Source organism: Camponotus vicinus, unplaced genomic scaffold (genome assembly GCF_025532165.1).
Source record: "Camponotus vicinus isolate PSW18456_S1 unplaced genomic scaffold, iyCamVici1.0 SCAF_5, whole genome shotgun sequence".
NCBI classification, from domain to species: Eukaryota; Metazoa; Arthropoda; class Insecta; order Hymenoptera; family Formicidae; genus Camponotus; species Camponotus vicinus.
The window spans coordinates 2,341,822-2,360,473 of record NW_028141977.1 but is presented as its reverse complement, the minus strand read 5'-3'; the positions used below and the strand labels follow the sequence as shown (position 1 = coordinate 2,360,473).

Here is an 18,652-nt window from a genome sequence, read left to right as displayed (position 1 = left end):
CTGAATCCACTCTACGTTTTGTAATCTCTAAAACTAATTGTTTTTATATTTTTCATTTACATAGCGCAGTATTGTAAGCAGAGGTTTAAATAATTAAATTAACTAAATAATTTAATTGATATTATTAATATTTAATTTTATTATTATTTTTGCAGTGAATGATATGATATATTTCTGTAATAGATAATTTAATTATTTTTATAAATATCAAAAGATAATTGATATTTGAATCTTATTGTACATGGATACGCAACGTAATTTTTTTCGATAGATACATTTATCTGCGCCTGATAAAAGTATCTAGCAAGATCTCACCGCGGATGATTGACCTCCTTTCGAAAGATAGTATTTTCCCCTGTCGGAAATGTGTGAGAGTACAATATATTACAACTTCCTCTCCTAACTTTAGATTGATTTATGTCGTAACTACGATTAGAATGAATTATTTGCGATATTGCGGCATATGTTTACTACGGTTTTATGCGTAATGATTCACTATAGTAAATTGCTTTGGTCTAATGGCAATATGTTTTATCGGAGAAAACGATATGGCTATTTATGCTACATGACTTTATTTAATTTGAAAAGAATGAGGGGCACTTGAAAAGAATATCGAGAGTCAAGCTAATTTGAAATTATTTATTGAAATATTTTAGTTTCAGGACTAAAATTCCTCAACAGATTATTTTTTAGATTAATATTTGTTTGTTAATGACGTTTATCGATCAATATTTTCTTTTCATAGCCAGTTCTTAATGAAAAAGTCTAATTGTTCTGTTCATTAAATATTTCTTTTCAAACAGTTTTTGTAATATACTATTTTGTGGTATATTAATGAATTAAGAATAAATATTTCTATAATATAGCTTCACATGAATTTATCTAAAATATTTCATTAATATATGTAATATTATTTTTTTATAAAATTTGTAACATTTAGATAAATTTTTAATGATAACTCCTTGTACAATAGAGCATTCGAATGGATTGCCTGCCTCTACAATTTATGTAATATTTATATTTCGAATTTTCAATTTCTCAAGATACATATTTTTTAATTTTAATTTTGTTTTATTGCTTATTTGTTTATACGTTAAAATGGTTATTTTGCTTTTAGCATACAATTTAAAAAGAAGTAGTAGTTTATCTTTTATATTATGTTATTTTACTTTTTTCAAGCTGAGAGTAATTATGGTGCTGTAAAAACTGCGTAATATTTTAGCATATTATTGAGAAAGTAATTTTTTAAGAATCAGATGCAAATTAAATAGAGAATTAAATAGGAATTAGAAAAAAATGGGGGATCAAATGTGTGTGAGAAAGAAAGAATTTTCAAATGTAAAATTATTATCCAAAACATTATCGGAGAAAATATCGTCGAATTAAATAAAATTTGCTTGCAATATCGAATTAAATAAAGGTTTAGAGATATGGAAGTTAGTCGTAGTTTTATGCTGGCCTAAGAGCCAAGCAGACTCACTTGACACGATTAATATCGATCTAGCATTTCTATTTTTGTTGTTTCCTGCGGGCTAGATTCCCTTCTCGCGCAAGCATAGGAGTTCTTGCGCAGCTTCCGGCATTGTTATTTTCCTTTTATATCTGACACGCTTCTCATTGCCTTTGGAATCTTTGATATTTTCTTGAGAATCCTTTTGTTAAATTGCTTTCGTTAAAGCTCATTTTAATATACCTCAATTTTATCACAATAATATTTCATTGTTCGATTGCAACGTTCGCATTATAAATACAATATAATGATGTCGTAGAAAATTCATTGGATTAAAACTGTTCGATATTGAATAGAGGAGCAAAAAAGGTTGTGCAACTTTTAAATTGATATTACGTAGACCTTTACTTCTTCTCTGATACTTTCCTTCGAGATTATTTTACTTCCGTACATATACAACCGTAATTCTCTCCAACCCAAGTTGGAAGGGGTGCTTCTAACGGGGGATTTATCTCTCTGACGAGAGTAAAAAATTATCATCTATAAGCATGATATAAAATATGAAAACGCATCATTATCTTAATAATTTTGTCAATAATATAGGTGTATATTTTGATTAAACAGGCGCTTATTTTGTCTCTGTTTTTCATTAATATGAAGGAAGCATAATTTTGGAATATTCATTTCATAACTATATTTATTTTAAAATATTTATTGCTTTTTAATATATTATAAAGCGTGTATCTCCCTTCCGTGCGTACATAATATGCTTACATAATTAAATTTTAAAGCGGATAACGGACAATTTTTTATTTCGCTGTTGTTTAATGCACAGTTTCATTAAACTGGCATTATATCGTAAGACGTAATGAAAAAAATTCTATTAAACAACATGCGGTAGGCGTAAATAGGTAACCGCGTACATGTCTTACAATTAACCGTGTTTTTGAAAGAGCATTAACGAACCCCAAACTAATTTGTGCTTCTTCATAATTTCTATAAATATCTCGAATATCTTGTATACAGTATTCAGGTTATTATAACTATACTATTATAAATAATAATAGACTTCTTTTGTAATTTAGATGTGTTTCATATACTACTTAGAAAAGCGAAAATGAGAAAATTAATGATTGTGGCAAAATACATTCATTCATTAGGATTAATTGGAAATATATATTGTGCGGAATCTTACTTCAACATTATCATCTGCGTGAAATCGATGCAATAAAAGTTGGTAATATAAAACTTTATATATCTGAAATTTGATAGTTGTTTCGCGATATTAAAATTGGAATTTATTTTTGTTCGTATTCTGCATAGACAATGATAAATAAGATGAATGAACAAAAACAATGCCTTCAACTTGGATGAATTTTCTCTCAATATAAATGTTAAACTGACGACAAAATATTTTTAATGATATCCGGGTGTTTTACAAGGCAACGATAACAATTAATATTCTGTCAACATTTTCACGTATTATAAAAAAAAGATTTATATAAAATATAAAATATAAAATATGAAATATAAAAAATATAAAATATATTTATAAAAATAATATAGTAATATAATACCTATTATATTAAATAATATATTTGTATTTTTACAATTAATTTTAGTGAAAATAATATTTAACAAGACATGTGTGAAAATTTAAAGAACTTCCAACATATAAGATTTAGAAAATTTCTAATTAGTTATGAATTATATACGTGATAATGAAAATTTATGTTTAAAGATGAGTATAATGTAAGAATGAAAAAGAAACAAGCTTGATATACATATTTAATTGTGAAAATTGAGCTATTAATGTTCTTATGATCTAACACGTGTTTGCCTCATATGTTATTCTTTGGTTATAATGTAGTTTGTAAAGCTTATTACTAATGTATGTCAATTAACTTAAGACGATCGAGACGATCGACATACGGCTAAACGAAGGAATGTGGGTCAAGAAATTAAGAATTTATTCGGCTGCGAGAGAAGAATCTATGTTTGTCTGACATTTATCTAATTTTCTTAACTATAATTATTTTATTTCTATTATATGAGAAAGTATTTTGCTATCAAACTCGTCTTATTATCCATTAACTTTAGATATTTTGCATAAAATTTAGTAAAATCAATAAAAATAAATTTTAAGATTGAATATGACAAATGATATTATTGTAAATAATTGTATTTTTAATAATCTCTGAATTTTAAATCTTATAAGATATTTATTTGCTATTTTGTTATAATTTCTTTTAATGCATTTTATTAAAACTTCATATTTATATTAAAAATTTATATTAAAACTTAATATAAAGAACAATATTTTTAAAATTTTATATAAATATTTAAAAAATATTTGTTCTTGTAAATTCACGAGTTACTCATTGATTTCTAATTATTGACATATATATAATAATATATTTTAAGATTTACGGTCTGAAATATTCAAATAGATTATTTCGTCAATCTTTTATTTTTAGAAAAAAAATCATCTGTAATTAAACATAAATTAATTACATTTACCTATATTATATTTTACCTTATACGACCTCTTAAAAGCAATGTGCATCCTGATGTCATCAGGATATTTTGTGAAAGGCAGGCGATACTCTCTAAAAGCTTTTTGACTGATAGATGAAATATTTAAAAGTAGTTGTGAGAACAAGCGTATCATTTCAATAATAAGCTTAATAAATTATTAAAAGCACTCTCTTATGCATCAAATTTTGACACTATTTTGAACCTTTTTTTCCGGCCTTTTCTATTTCTTTTACATGCTTGTTCAAAATATGGATGTCTTTATATTTAATATAGATAATCTTATTATTTTACTGCACGAGTGTAGATGATAAAAGACACAGCGTATAACTTTAAAAAGAATAAAAAGAATATGCTCCGTTTATGATAATAAACAATTCCCGACAATGATTAACACATATTTCCGTCTTTCTTAAGTATTAATATTGTAAAATAAAAATTTGTTTACTGACAATAAGTAAATTTTCATTTAAAAGCGAATATATTTTATTTTAATTAGATTAAAATAAAATATTTGCACGTGTTTGTGTGTGTGTTTATGAATATATTGAAATTAGATTGATTTTTATTAATTGAGCATTTTTTATATTGTACTTTAATTACATTTGTCAATTATATTTTAAAATAATCAATTATGTTTTGTCAATTATATTTTAAAATAATTAAAGGTAATTTGTCAATTATCTCTAAAATAATTAATATATTAATATATTTTATTTAATACATTTTATATGTTTCATAATTAATATATTTCATCTGCTTATGCTTGTTTTGCAATGTTTGCAAATAGGAACATATTTGTATTGTATTGTAAGAATATAAATATATGTAAGACAAATGTAAAAGTCTATCCAAAAGTTTGAATGATTAATGAAGTTGAGTGATGTATTATGTGAAATTCTGAAGATTGATCATAATTTTACTTAGGGTCGGAAAACTTGAGAATAAAAATCTTTCAAATATATAAAATCTTTTTGCGAATTTTGTGTGTTACAAAATTATGATTGTGTAAACTTTCGCGTGATAAAGTAGATAAAATTTCATTTAGATAAGAGTTGAAATAACGAAAGTTAAAATTGAGAAAGTTTCTTAATTATTATATATTTAACTTTTTGAACTTGGTATAATCGGAAACGTGGATATTTATTGTTACTTAGTAGTAGTGACAACATGAATATATCAGTATATCAGGTTGTCAATCGTTTTTTGTTATTTTGTACAAGATTTGTTGTAAGATGTTAAATTTTTAAATCTTAATCTCTTAACACAAATCTAGAGATCTTAAGCTAAAGATTAGAGATTTCAGATTATCAAAAATTAGGCATAAAGAATTATAATATAAATTATAAAAACTTTGACATTTCTTTAAATACTTATGTATTAATTAATTTGTTCCAATTAAATTTCTTTGTTACAATCTTCATATATTTAATATTCAAAGTATTTTAGATTAATGTTGATAAATATATTATATATTAGTATTATTAACAAAATAGCTTTCTATTAAAGCTGCATTTAGATTTTAAAGATTTGATTGAATATGATTTTAATAGTATATTAATTGTTATTATTATTATGTATATCAATTATTGTTCTTATTGAATATTATATCGTTGACTTGCAGACTATTAATTCAGTTTTTATAAATTTATGTATGTCAGTAGCAATCAATAAGCAAATCAGAAAAAATGAATTATATCTTATCGTGTTATACAATCTTTTCTGCTATTAAGTTTCCATTTCGTTTTTCTGATAAATAATAAGCTTATTTTTGTGCTAAGTAAGCACGAATAATGAAATAATAAAACAAATCTTGATTGTCGATGAATAAAATTTTAAAAAATTAAAAAAGAAATTTTTATTATAACGCTTTAATCCACATTTATATACATATATAGTTTAAAATATAAGCTATTTGTATATGAAATAAAACATTATACAAAGGATTTATTTATATTTTAAAGAAAAAAATTAGGTATAATAAAAAATAGAATTACATTGGATTTAATTTTGTATAAGAAATTATATTGAAGTGTTTTAATTATTTTGATATGCATTTTTTAGGAAAAAAATTATTAGATTATTTTAATTAAACGATAAAAATGTGTAAATTTTTAAAACAATAATTGACCTTTTTTTTGAGTATAATACATCATGACAATTAAATGATAATTAAATTTTTTATGAATCGAGAATTAAATAATGATAGAAGACAAAATATTGCAAGAAACAACGTTAATTGAAAAAATATATCAATCTTTAGAAGTAACAAAAATTTCTTTAAGATATTATTTTTATGCATAAGATTTAAGATATTATTTTTATGTGAAAAAATATATTTTATATATGTATTTGTTATACATTGATATGAAGAAGATGTAGATTAATATAAAAAAATAATATAAAAAAGTATATAGAATAAATTCTTTTAAATATCTTTATGATTAATAATCTTGGAATATAAATGTTTATGAAAGAGCGATAAAAAAAAATAATTATATATACTTATCGTATTAAAATATATATAATTTCATTTTTATTGTATCTCAAGTTGTTACCATCATTTAATATCATCTCTGTGTAAATTGTATAACAGAATATATGAAAAACTAATTAACTCTTTACCTTCTTTTTAACATTTAAGTTTTTAAGAACAAACGATTGCGATCTTTAAAAAATTTCTGGGTGTATTTAATATTTTTTTCAATTATTCTACTTTTTTTCTTAATAATTTCAACATCTGATAAGGTAGAAACTTCTAAAGTGGAAATTGCGAAAATTTTTCACTTTGAAAATTTACGGTGCTATTCTGACTGTGAGTACGCTTTTCAGGTGGCCTATTTGTGATGCACTCAACATACTTCTAGAGATGAAGTATGCTTAACATATATTCGCTCAAGTCTCTTCTGTATGCTCGCTAGTCGTTGAAATTTTCACACGAGGAGACATACGCTTTGTAAGTCAATACAAAGGTATTGCCACCGCGCTTAAGCGGAAGAGACAGACGCGAACATAGTTATCCTGCTACTTTATCGACTGTTCAGCATCCGCTGGAGCTTCCGCGTTTAAGCTTTCTCCTTATATTGTCATAGATACTTCTGCTGGTTCCTAGATTGCGCCGCATTCGCATTTATGAAAGCTTATATTTCAATAGAACATTGATAGACTGAATATTTTAGATTTTGCACAATTCGAAAATATACTGGAAAAATAATGGAAATTATATAATAAAAATTTATAATAAAAGAATTAATAATAAACATTTTATAAATCAAATGACTTTTTTTATTAGACATTTGTTATCAGCAACTAATATATAATTAAAATTCATTAAAATTTGTAACGTGTTTCACACAAAATTTATAAAATTTAATTGATCTGTGTTCAAAATACAATATACTGTATAAAAAACCGCTTTCTCGATCCAGTTAGTGAAAAGGTTCAATCCCATGAGGGAGTCTCGATTCAAGCTTTTTTCGGTAAATCTTCCCAATTTATCTTGTTATTCATGGAACGTGCGTCTCATTTTTTTTTAGTATCCTTGAGACTCAGGGGGGATTTGTCAAAAAATGGATTTTTCCATCTAATCTTGTGTGTAGGCCAGGTTAGGAGATCGTGAAAAATTTACGACGAATTTCAAATGGAGCTATTTTTAGCGTCGGAAATTCACAACTCTAGGTGTTGCGTATTATACAGTTGAATATTTCCACAGCCTCTAAAATAAAGAAATAAAAATATTTTAGACATGATTACAAATTCATGATCAAATTATTAATTTTTATTTGATAATATCTAACATTTTGTATTTATAAAAAATATATACATAAATTGTTAATTATCGAAATTTTCTATACAATTTTCTCGTAAAAATTATTTCTAGTATAATATTACTAACTATATATTCATAATATAATATTATTAACTATTAAGGTATAAACTTTGACATCAAAATGATGTTTTAATGCTTTCAATTACTGTCTTTGCGCTTGTACCGAGATATTATTAATGAAACCCGCGTTTACTGGTCTCTCATGAGGGAAGCAGCTTAGAAAGCAGATTAATCATGTATTCAATCACTTCGAGTTGCTGGATATAATTAAATTTTGCATAATATCTCTTTGTGTTGACAGAATTAGCAATAAAAGTTGACAAAACAGTTGCGTGAATTATTGAATTAATTAATATATGTTTCATTTATATTTTCTGTACGTTATGCAAGACGATTATTATAGAGATTTAAAGTCAAAATTGTATATTTTAAAAATTGTTTATTATATTATTTGTCAGTTAAATTTTATGGAATAAATGGAATAAATCTTTTTCATATATATATTTTAGACATTGTAATATTTATATAAATATAACTTTTGTATAAATAGCCTCGCACATAAATCGAAATAATAACACGCTGTTCGAAGGTAATAACTATTAAATCACGTTTATAAATCTCTAATCAACTTTCAAGATTTATACCACAATATTCGAGTTATATCTTTGACGCGCAACAGCAATCTTCTTCCTCCATTAGTACAATTGATGTAGCCTATCTGCATTGTCAGGAAAAATAGATGTGTAGCAGAGGAGCGATATCTTTTCTTGAAATGGTGTTGTGCATATTCTGCTCGTTCGTTATGCATGCTTATCTCTTTGAGCCATTATGTATATGAAGCCTTGCGTCATAAAAAATAAAAAGCGTAGCTTTCAAATCTCTCGCAAAATCGATTGATTACATCAACCATATGCTATTCATATGCATATCTCTGCAATTTCATATTTATTATCTAATAATTCTAATGTCAAAACAAAGTTTAAGCTTGTTGCGTTTATGATATTTTTATTAAAATGCATTTTTATAAAGTGCAAGTACATAATTAAAACTCATATTTACTTTATTTTTTTTTAATTATATTATATTATAATTATATTATATTAAAATTATATTAAAATTATATTATAATTTTATACGGATTTTAATGTAATAAATTTGTAATTGTAAAACTCAAATCCAAATTTATGGAATTAAGGATTCATAAATGAAGCAACGTAGAGAACTTGGTACACTCCGTCTAACTTTGATGTGTAGTGCACTATATATCGCATAAAGTGATATATAATGCCTCTTACATAAGTGGTACATAAACGGTTAAGTAAATTGCCGAAGATGTAATAGGTACTAATTTCACAATATTTGTCTTTCATATAAATATTTGCATAACATGCTACATACAATTTAATATAACATTAAAATTATATTTTATATCTTTTATCGTCTATTATTAAAAATAAATATAATTTCTCAGATAATAGATAAATATATTTAAAAAAATCTGATTGACTTTTTAAATGTTGGTTTTTATTTAAAGCTAGAAATTAATAAAAAAATGTATGCAATCCTTCTGCAGTTGTAATTTTCTTTCATAAACACTAATATATGTAACACGTGCGGTAAAGTTAACATTATGAATACAAAGTTGCATTAAAGTGCTGATTGTAAGATTACAAAGAGTACGGAAAAATTTCATTAGAAGGTTCATTTCGCGCACGCTTTTTATCACGCAAACTTGGCTCACATACAATATGCCACGTGGTTCACTCAGAATTTTAAGTCTTCCGCCCGCATTACAGCGCAAGCTCGTCACGCAAGTTTAGCTTGGCTCCCGGTGCGAATCGATGTTGTCTCTCCGACAGCCCGTCCATTCATTCCCGTATATGTTTCGTTACACACCAAAATAACCCATTGTCTCTAGTGCACGAACCCACCCTTAACAGAGCGCAGGTTATCCCGCTGATTAAACAGGGATGCTCATTCGGGGAATTTGACAAGTATCAAAAAATTAAACAAATAATTCATTCAATAAAATTCAATCAATACGTTAAAAAATGAGAGCGATACTAAATGTCTCGATAAAGACAACGAGACGAATTAAGATAAATTTATCTTGCCGAACATCATTGATATAAACGACTCTAGAAGACAAACGCGATCCTTCGTGTCTCCACATTATTCCTTTTTCGCTTTTGGAAACGTATGGAGCGGAAGAGACGGAGTTACGCGTGTCTTTCTCTCGACAAGACAAATGATCCTCGAATACAGTTCGATAGCATTTCAAGGGATACGACGACGAAAAAAACCAATAACGTGATTGCTATCGAAGAGCGGATAAATCGTGTGTGGCGTTTATCCACACGCCACGCGATCGTTCCTCATTTATCGGAGCAACCTACAAGAAACCTGGATATGACGGATTGTCAAGCTGAGATGACCGGGAATGGAGTGGATCTCGGACGTACCTCCAAAGTGGCGCAGTCGCCTTGACAACAAAGCGGCGCCACGTGCGTGTATGCGCGCCCTTTCACGACGACGGCGACAGACGAGACGAGGAGCAGGACGAGGAGGAGGAAGAGGGGAACAACATCGGGGAGCGAGTGAGATCAACGACGATTATACCCTGCGCGAGAAAGAGAGAGAGGGAGAGAGGGTGAGAGCGCGCTTGATGGAGCCAGCTGGAGAGAAAAGGAGGAACACGGGGATGGAAGGCCGGCGGTGAGGGGGTGGCGCGCGAGAGAAAACCGCTAGCGTGTACCGCAGTACGGGATAGTGAGCTGTGAGCTGGCCTCCTCTCTCTCGCGCCGCGAAAAAGGTATCGTTGATGGCCATGAGACAATACGACCGACCTCTGGCTATTTATTCTGAGGGTGCCATTCCACCCTTCACGAGATAGATCGTTGATTCGCGAGGCTGCTCGATCCCCGCATCTCTTGTTTGCCCAGTTGCGTGCGAGGAAGTAGTGATAATTGCCGGATTGTTCTCGAGACTCCTCGGATTTTTCAGAGAGTGATTGATACATTTTATCTCACGAATCGTCGCGACGCACTCGTCGAATGTCAAGGACGATGCGGCATTTGTACTCCATCCTCCTGCTCCGGATGTGCGACACCCGTTGAATTCTACGAACCGTGACGACCGGAGAGACAATCAACGACGTATCGTCGGGGTATCGCTGCTGCGCGAGGGTGAGAATTGCGACACTAGAGAGAGTCTCCGTCTGTTCTTTAGCCTCTCGAAATGTCTTGTCGTCGGTTAAATCGCGAAGCGCGCCACTTGTCGTCGCATCGATATTACATTGATATCACTAAGATACTGAGAACACAGGCGCCTGTTCGCGAGTGCAGCGACTCGGAGGACGACGAGGTGGATAACGATTCTCCCTCTAACGATTCTGTTCCTAGAAGTGACAGCGGAACGTTATCCTCGTGAGACGCTGCCTCCTACATCGAATTTACAGCGGTTCATTATTCCTCGGAGGAGCTGAATATATGTCATTGATGAATCTCGGGGAATACCTTTGACATAGGACGAATTAAATGTTATATAATATTATTAATTCAATTGTTTTATGAAGAAGAATATTTAAGTGAAGACTGGATATTTGATTGGCATGAACAAATTTGGTGAAACTCCGAGACTTGATTATGTTTGAAATAAAAATCAAATAATTAAATGCACTCTTATATCGTTGATCAAATGATTATAAAAAAAGTTATTATTCTACAGGACATGAAGTAGGATTTATGTGAAGACACGAGGGGATCTTGCTTCTTCATTATTCGAGAATTTTGTTGTTTAGACGAGGATTTAAAGCGCTTGTGCGACGTTGTTTTGCCGCACCTTGAGCCAAGGTTTTAAGATGTGAAAAAGTGAATGTTCTCACGCATGCGATCTACAGACCTTGCTGCTATCTGATCAAGTGTTTAAATGACTAGCTGTTTGCAGAGATCAACGAAATCTCGAGTGGAGCACAAAAATGAAGCTTGACATTATTTTTTAAAGATATCAAACTAAAAAAAGAACAGCATCTTCGAAACTTGTTCAGTAAACTGATGTAATGTCGTCGAAATGTCAATTGATTTGATCACGCGGATCTCGCAAAGAAACGCGATCATGTCGTTGTAGAGATTGTCGACCATGACCTTCGTTTGCCATGTGACGTCATCCGGGTCAAACGGAAATATGTCGTGTAAACGAGATGTCTCGAGATGCTTTTGCGGTCGCGGCGATCAATCAAAGTGTTGATGCGCATTCGTTATAGAACATTATTTTATTTCATCTTGAAGAATCCGTTAGCGATATATTTGTCGAGTAAAACACGCATTTATTCGGCAAAAACAAAGATAGAAAATTCATATAAAAAATAATGAGCGATGTGTCACATCGTTTGTACATTATTTTGATGTGTTTTTACGGCTGTTGTTACGTGTGTAATTATGTTCTTGATAATTCATATATAAATAGTTTATAATGTATAAAAATCATATAAGATATATTCAAGAAACATACAAATCGTGGATTAAAAGTACAAATCAAATATCGGAAAATTCTTTAAATTTTTCATTAAAATATAAAATATACTTGATGTTCTGTAAGAAATTCTGTTAAATGTGCTCTGAGATATTATCACGAAAATTAACTGCACGAGCGAAATGCGAATCGATACAAAACAATTCCGAGAGGAACGTCAAGTACTTTTTGCCTCTATCACACAAAATGTGTTAATGATTCATGTGGTGTCATTGTTATTTGCGATCAATTATTGTTTTCATCTAATGATGATTATAGTGCTTAATGCGAGTGTTACTTGATGTCAAAAGTAGTTGCGCAAAAATCGAACATGCAACTTTCATTTTTGCCAATCAAAGTTTGACAATAGTTGGATTGAAAAAGAACACTTTACAAATTTCTCTTTTTTCGATTGTTTAAACCGTGTGTTATATTAAATAGAAAATATCATCTGATATAAAAAATATCGCAGCTCATGTTATTTTGTTATCTTATAGCGTCAATTACATGAAATTTGCAAGATTCGATTCGGATAAGAATGAAATGTTGAGAAATTGCTTTTAGAATGTACTTGTAAGCATTGTTAATAATATTTGGAGATGAATTAGAACAAACTAATATTAAAAATCCGGAAATTCTACAAATATTATTAATATTAAGAACGTAAATTGGAAAATAGTATTAATTAATATTGCGATTTTAATTATTTTTATTTTTTTTTAAGGATAGGAAATGCATGTGATATTATCTCGCATTTATAAATATTATTTTCCATATAATATCTCGAAAGAATTGAGAAGAAAAATATGCCTTTACTTTTCGAAAGATCATTTGCAACTTTTTTCTGATGCAAATTTATCCAGTAGATCAGAGACAAAGTCTAATTATTCAACTGCCCTTTACAACGCGTAGAAACGAAATGAATGAATGTACGAAATTACTTCCGCTACTTCTTCTACTTTAAATTATTTGTGTCGCGACTAAGCGTGTTTAATTGCTTTCTCAAAACTTTCTTAAATTGTAATCAGCTTTTACGAGTAGCGAGACGATTTCAAGCGGTTGCATTTTCTCCATGACTTTGCTGTCGTATTTAACAAGCGGCATAATATTTCCGTTGCATCTCCCTTGAGAATGTCTTTAAAAAGCGAAAGCAGAGGAATTTCATCTGCTGCAATGTTTTAATGCAAGTTTTGGATCAAGAATGACTTCTCTTTAAAAATAATTTCAAAGGAACAATAAGTATATAAAACATACTTTTACAGTGAAATAGGTTCACTCTCACACAAATAAGATTAAACATTATTAAATTACTTAGAATAAGCGCAGTGTTTGAAATATTCTAAAATTACGCTAGAGAGAGAGAAGAGGAGGACATTCACGTTCTCGTAATAAAACGATAACATTGTGAATTTTATGAAATGCGGATAATTCTAAATTTTTATGAGTCGATCGATCATCGTTGCGCGATAACGGATAATACTTTTCAATCATGTTCATCAAGTGTATACCAACTTCTTCGTTAGCCAGCGATTCTGCTCAGCTTTACGATAGTTTCCTTGGATTTCCTCGTCGAATTTCTATCAATGCTGGTTCAATTATAACTATGCCGAGTGATCGAAGAGGAAAATTTATGTGGTCGAAGGGACGTGCATCGGCGGTCGAGCTCGTACGTCCCGCGATTGCTTCAAAGTGAAGCTGCCGGCAGCAAAGAAACGGGAGAGGGAGAGAGAGAACGAGTCGGTGTGTCGCAAGCTCCTCGCCCTGTTTCATCACCGCAAGCCTCGGGACCCACTTCGCGGCTCGAGCTCTGCCTCGTCGGTGCCCCTGCTCGATATGGGCGCCAGAGCATGGGACTACGAGGCCCTACCGGAGCTCCACACCTCGACGGCGGTTACGCCGACCTCGACGCCGCCGACGTCCCAGCAGAAGGTGCCGAGAGTGTATTTTCAAGCGGAGAATCTGGCGTCCACCAGACGGAGGAGCAGCAGTAGACTGCTGACGCCGCAGCAGTCCTGCAGGAGACGCAGTCGGAGCATGAGCGCCTGGAGTGACCTGTCCAGGTCGTCTTTCAGGTTGGACGAAAGGTTGGTTGGTCGTCGTCTCTTCGGATGTAGGCTCCATTTCGATTGTCCCGACTTCATCCGAGCTCGTAAACTGGTAGCTTACATTTTATAGCGATCCGCTCTTTTAATGTGGGATCTGGAGGATTGTAATTTATACTTGTTACCGTGAAAGTATATAAATATTTTTCTGGAATTTTTTAGAAATGTGAGATGAAAAAATAAGTAAAAAAAAATTTCTTCATTTGATAAATCTTATATTATCAAGATCTTTTTATATTTTTTCTATATTTTGTAGAAGATTATAACTATATAATTATAATTATATAATTATATAATAATAATAATAATAATATAATATATAATAATTATATAATTATATAATAATATTCTTTCTTTATATTTTGTTTCTTATTATTCTTTTAAATAGAAAAATTTGACGACAATTTGAACAACGTAACTTAACTTTTTCTTTGCATGCAAAAATTTTCTTTATGACACATGTACTCATTGAGTCGAAATTAATTTTTCGTTGGATATAAAAAACTAAAATTACTCATTTTGAAAATTGGAATTAATTTTCATAGTCGATTTTTTGTCGCAGGAAGGATAAAATTTATGTCATTGTAACGAAACTTTTATTTTACGTAGGATGATTGTAAATACGATGCCCTATTGTTTCCAAACAATGAAAAATTTATTGCTTTCTTCCGCAGCTTTCATTTATTCATATTATATTCAAGTTTAATGTTCAATTTATCACAAAAACTTTCATTATATTTTTTGCGTCTGTCTTGTTTTACAAAATTATTAAATTATTATCGAAATTAATTATCAAAGTTTAGACCGTGCGAAAAGTTTTACAACATTTATTACAAAAACATTTATTATATTTTATATATCATTACGATGTGTTTTTTTTCTCTACAAGAATTTGCTTTTTATCTTGCATTTTTTTTAATGATGATGGAAACCGTTTATTAATATATGTAAATTTTTACGTGAATAAAGAGCTCGACTATTTTTTTAAATAAAAATGTTAAAAGTGTTATGAGCGGTTAATAATATCGTTATTAACTTTTTTCATTGAGCAAGCGTTGAGTCGCTTTGTCTTATAAATATACTATAAACGACTCTGCAAAAAAACAAGCTTTTGATTATCGATCATCGTTGTCGACAACATGCAGGTACGGTTATTTCATCGAAAACCAATAGCGATTGTTAGGGCACGTAGAAATAAAACCATGAGTGCACTTTTGTGCCACACTATGTATACACACATACACACACATAACACACATACACACACACACATACATTTAAAATAAATATATATAAACCTGTAAGAAAATTTTGATAGTTGATAAATCAAAGGATTTGTTAATATCTATAGAACATAAGAAAATGTTAAAGCAGCTCTAAATAGTTTTAAGATAATGATAGTATAACTCTCAAAATATTGATATACTGTTTTGTTTACTGAGAATACTGATATACTGTTTTTTTTTACTGTTTTTTAAAACAATAATATTTTTATAATAAAAGTTTATTAGCAATAAGAAAATTATGAAAATAATACTATAATATAAACTTTCCATTAAATATCTTTTTCTTTTTTTCCTTTTTCTTGTTGCAATGAAATGTTTAGCATTTTCTGAAAAATTGAAAGAGAGATTACTTTAGTCAAAGAAGGTGGATATAGCCTCTCTTTACTTTTATAAATATTATTTCACTTTGTTAAGTATTCTACAAAGTTTCTACATGTTTTTTAAGTTTTTAAGTTTTTTAAGTTAAATGTGAGATGGTGATTTTTATCTCATTTTTATATTTCATATTTCAACGGATTTATTTTAGCAATAAATATATAATTTGAATTTTTTAGATATTTGTATGTAACGGTTAGAAAAGATGCACTATTTATCAATAATTTTTTTATTATTTATAACTGTTATGCAATTATATATATATTACAAACAATTATTTTGAAAATGTGAGAATGATAGCCATTATAAATCTATAAAGAAAGTTGTTAACAAATGTCAATGATAAGAATATACGTAATATAAGAAGTATGTGTGGGATGTGTGTGTGTGTGAAAATAATGACATAAATTCCAAATGTAATTCAGAATACCATGGTGGGGTAAAGCATAGTATAACATAGAATTGCGCAATTTCTCAGAATTTAATATTAAATTCCGCTTTTGTACTCAGAGTGCCATAAATGAACTTACGCACGACATCATAAACTTCTATCAAAAATAAATACAAAAGCATCTTTTAGTATAATATTGAAATTATGGTAATATCATGCTAAAGTTACGTCTTTCATTTAATCAAGATTGTTGCAAAATTCGAAACTTCATCATTATCAGATACATTATTAACATACTTATTATAAACATCGCCATTTTCACTTTGTTTTATCGTCCTATGTATTTGCTGAAGATAGAATAATATCAAGCGATTTTATTTTATGTGTAAGTCAAACTTATCTAAATGTTATATCGCTATATATGTTTATCTCATTATTTTATCTTTCATAATGACACTTTATATTATTTTTAGAAACCTGTTTTATTTTTACAATGCTTATCGTGTGATATCTCACTCGATAAAAATAAAACAGAGTGGGAATAGAAAAGGGTTTCTTCTTAATCGCGGAGAGAGTATTACATTGCATTTTCATACGGAATCCTGAAAGTGGCTTCGTTATTAGAGTGAAATGAGATTTTTTTCTCAAGCACCCGAGTATTTCAGACTTATTTCCATATTCCTCCTCATCTCTGCATTCTAATCATTATGCAAATTTCTTATAATCTATTTCTAACTAAGATTATAATTGCGCGAAATAGTCGTAAAGTTAAATATAAAAGATAATAAAGAGAGAGTTTCACTTAATAATAATAAAAAATTACTTATATTAATATAAATTAATATAATTATACATTTATGCGACTATTAACATCAGTAAATTGGAAAATAGATATTGTTTTTTCTTTAACAAATTTGCATAACTTTATTATTATTATATTTAATAATATTAAAAATTCTGCTAAACTTAATAGTATACATGGTATCTCTTTTAAAATTCAAATATTTATTATGAATAGAATTTTTTTCAACTTCTTTTAATTTTGAAAGAGGCAATTGTTTATGTTATTTTATTTGCAAACTTATATTTATTTTTTTTTAGTTTGACACTATTTTTGTTTCAAAAATTGCATTGAATGGAATATAAGGCGATTATATTCTTAATATTATTTTTATCATTAAAGAAGCTATAAAATTTATATCAAAAATTAACGAAAAAAATTAAGAAGAAAAATTCTTTTTTCACTTTTTCTCTTTACCTTTTTGTGTTTTGTTATGCATAAAACTACAAAATTAAGATATTTTAATTTTCTTGTTTCAGGTAAGTGCGGCTCCATATTCTGCTATTTTAATTCTGCTTTGTACGTAAGTAATTAAATCAATATTATTGATTTTACCGGCTAGAGCGTAAAGTAAATCTATCTAATCGCACCGAATTTTTCAAATAAATGCTAAGGCATAAAATAATTATGTCATTATACATATATATTATTACGTGAATACACAGAATATTGAATATGATTATGAACAGCATAAAAATGGCCTCCTTGTTGCTAGATATAAATCATAAATATGTGTATGGGAAACAGAAATAAAATCTTTTGTTATTTAAACAATCGTTAAATAGAAAATAATACAATAATGTATATAGATAATAACTCTTAAAAATTTAAAACCAACTATTAATTGAACATATTTTTATATAAAAGAAATCAGATTATTAAAAATTAACAAAGCTCTTTATATTGTGTGAGTAATTTAGAATTCGATAAATTAAGAATATAGAATTAGATAAATTTGAACCTACTTAATGAAGCAATCATTAGTTTTTTCATTAATTAATTATATTAAAATAAATATTTGTTTTCTATATTAATATAAAGAGAAAAATAAATAATATTAACTGTTTATTTTACAAAAATTGCTATTATGAAGATGTGAATAAAATCCAGTTCTTTTTTCTACTACGATTATTTTTAAAATATTTTTATTTTGAAATAAAATTAAAATTTTTAACTAATTCTTAAATTATTTAAAATTTCTTTCAGATTCTTTAAATATTTATTTACAGAAATCAATTTTTTCCTTTAAATATATATAAGTATTTAATTAATTAGTGTAAAACAGTATATAAATATAATATAAATATAATCTTTTTATACTTATTTACCAGGCT

General features: G+C 28.6%; 1 protein-coding gene and 1 long non-coding RNA gene across 12 annotated transcripts in view; one reads left to right on the top strand and one right to left on the bottom strand.

Moving 5' to 3' along the window:
* Positions 1–18,652, top strand: part of Slo2 (slowpoke 2) — a 167,408-nt gene that overhangs the window by 9,519 nt on the left and 139,237 nt on the right. For 5 of the 11 annotated variants that reach the window (XM_083100971.1, XM_083100969.1, XM_083100973.1 and 2 more), the window contains exon 1: positions 10,536–14,407. The exons of 1 other annotated variant lie outside the window; for it this stretch is intronic. In XM_083100971.1, coding sequence (XP_082957097.1) covers positions 14,157–14,407 — 251 coding nt within the window. In that variant the 5' untranslated portion in view covers positions 10,536–14,156. Of the gene's footprint in view, positions 1–10,535; positions 14,408–18,652 lie in introns of those variants that run through there. 5 more of the 11 variants (XM_083100978.1, XM_083100977.1, XM_083100975.1 and 2 more) reach the window with 3 other exon arrangements.
* Positions 7,333–8,711, bottom strand: LOC145972054 (uncharacterized). Its single transcript, XR_014439038.1, has 2 exons — positions 8,459–8,711; positions 7,333–7,700 (listed from the first exon to the last, which is right to left on the bottom strand). It is a non-coding gene; the product is annotated as an uncharacterized LOC145972054 (long non-coding RNA).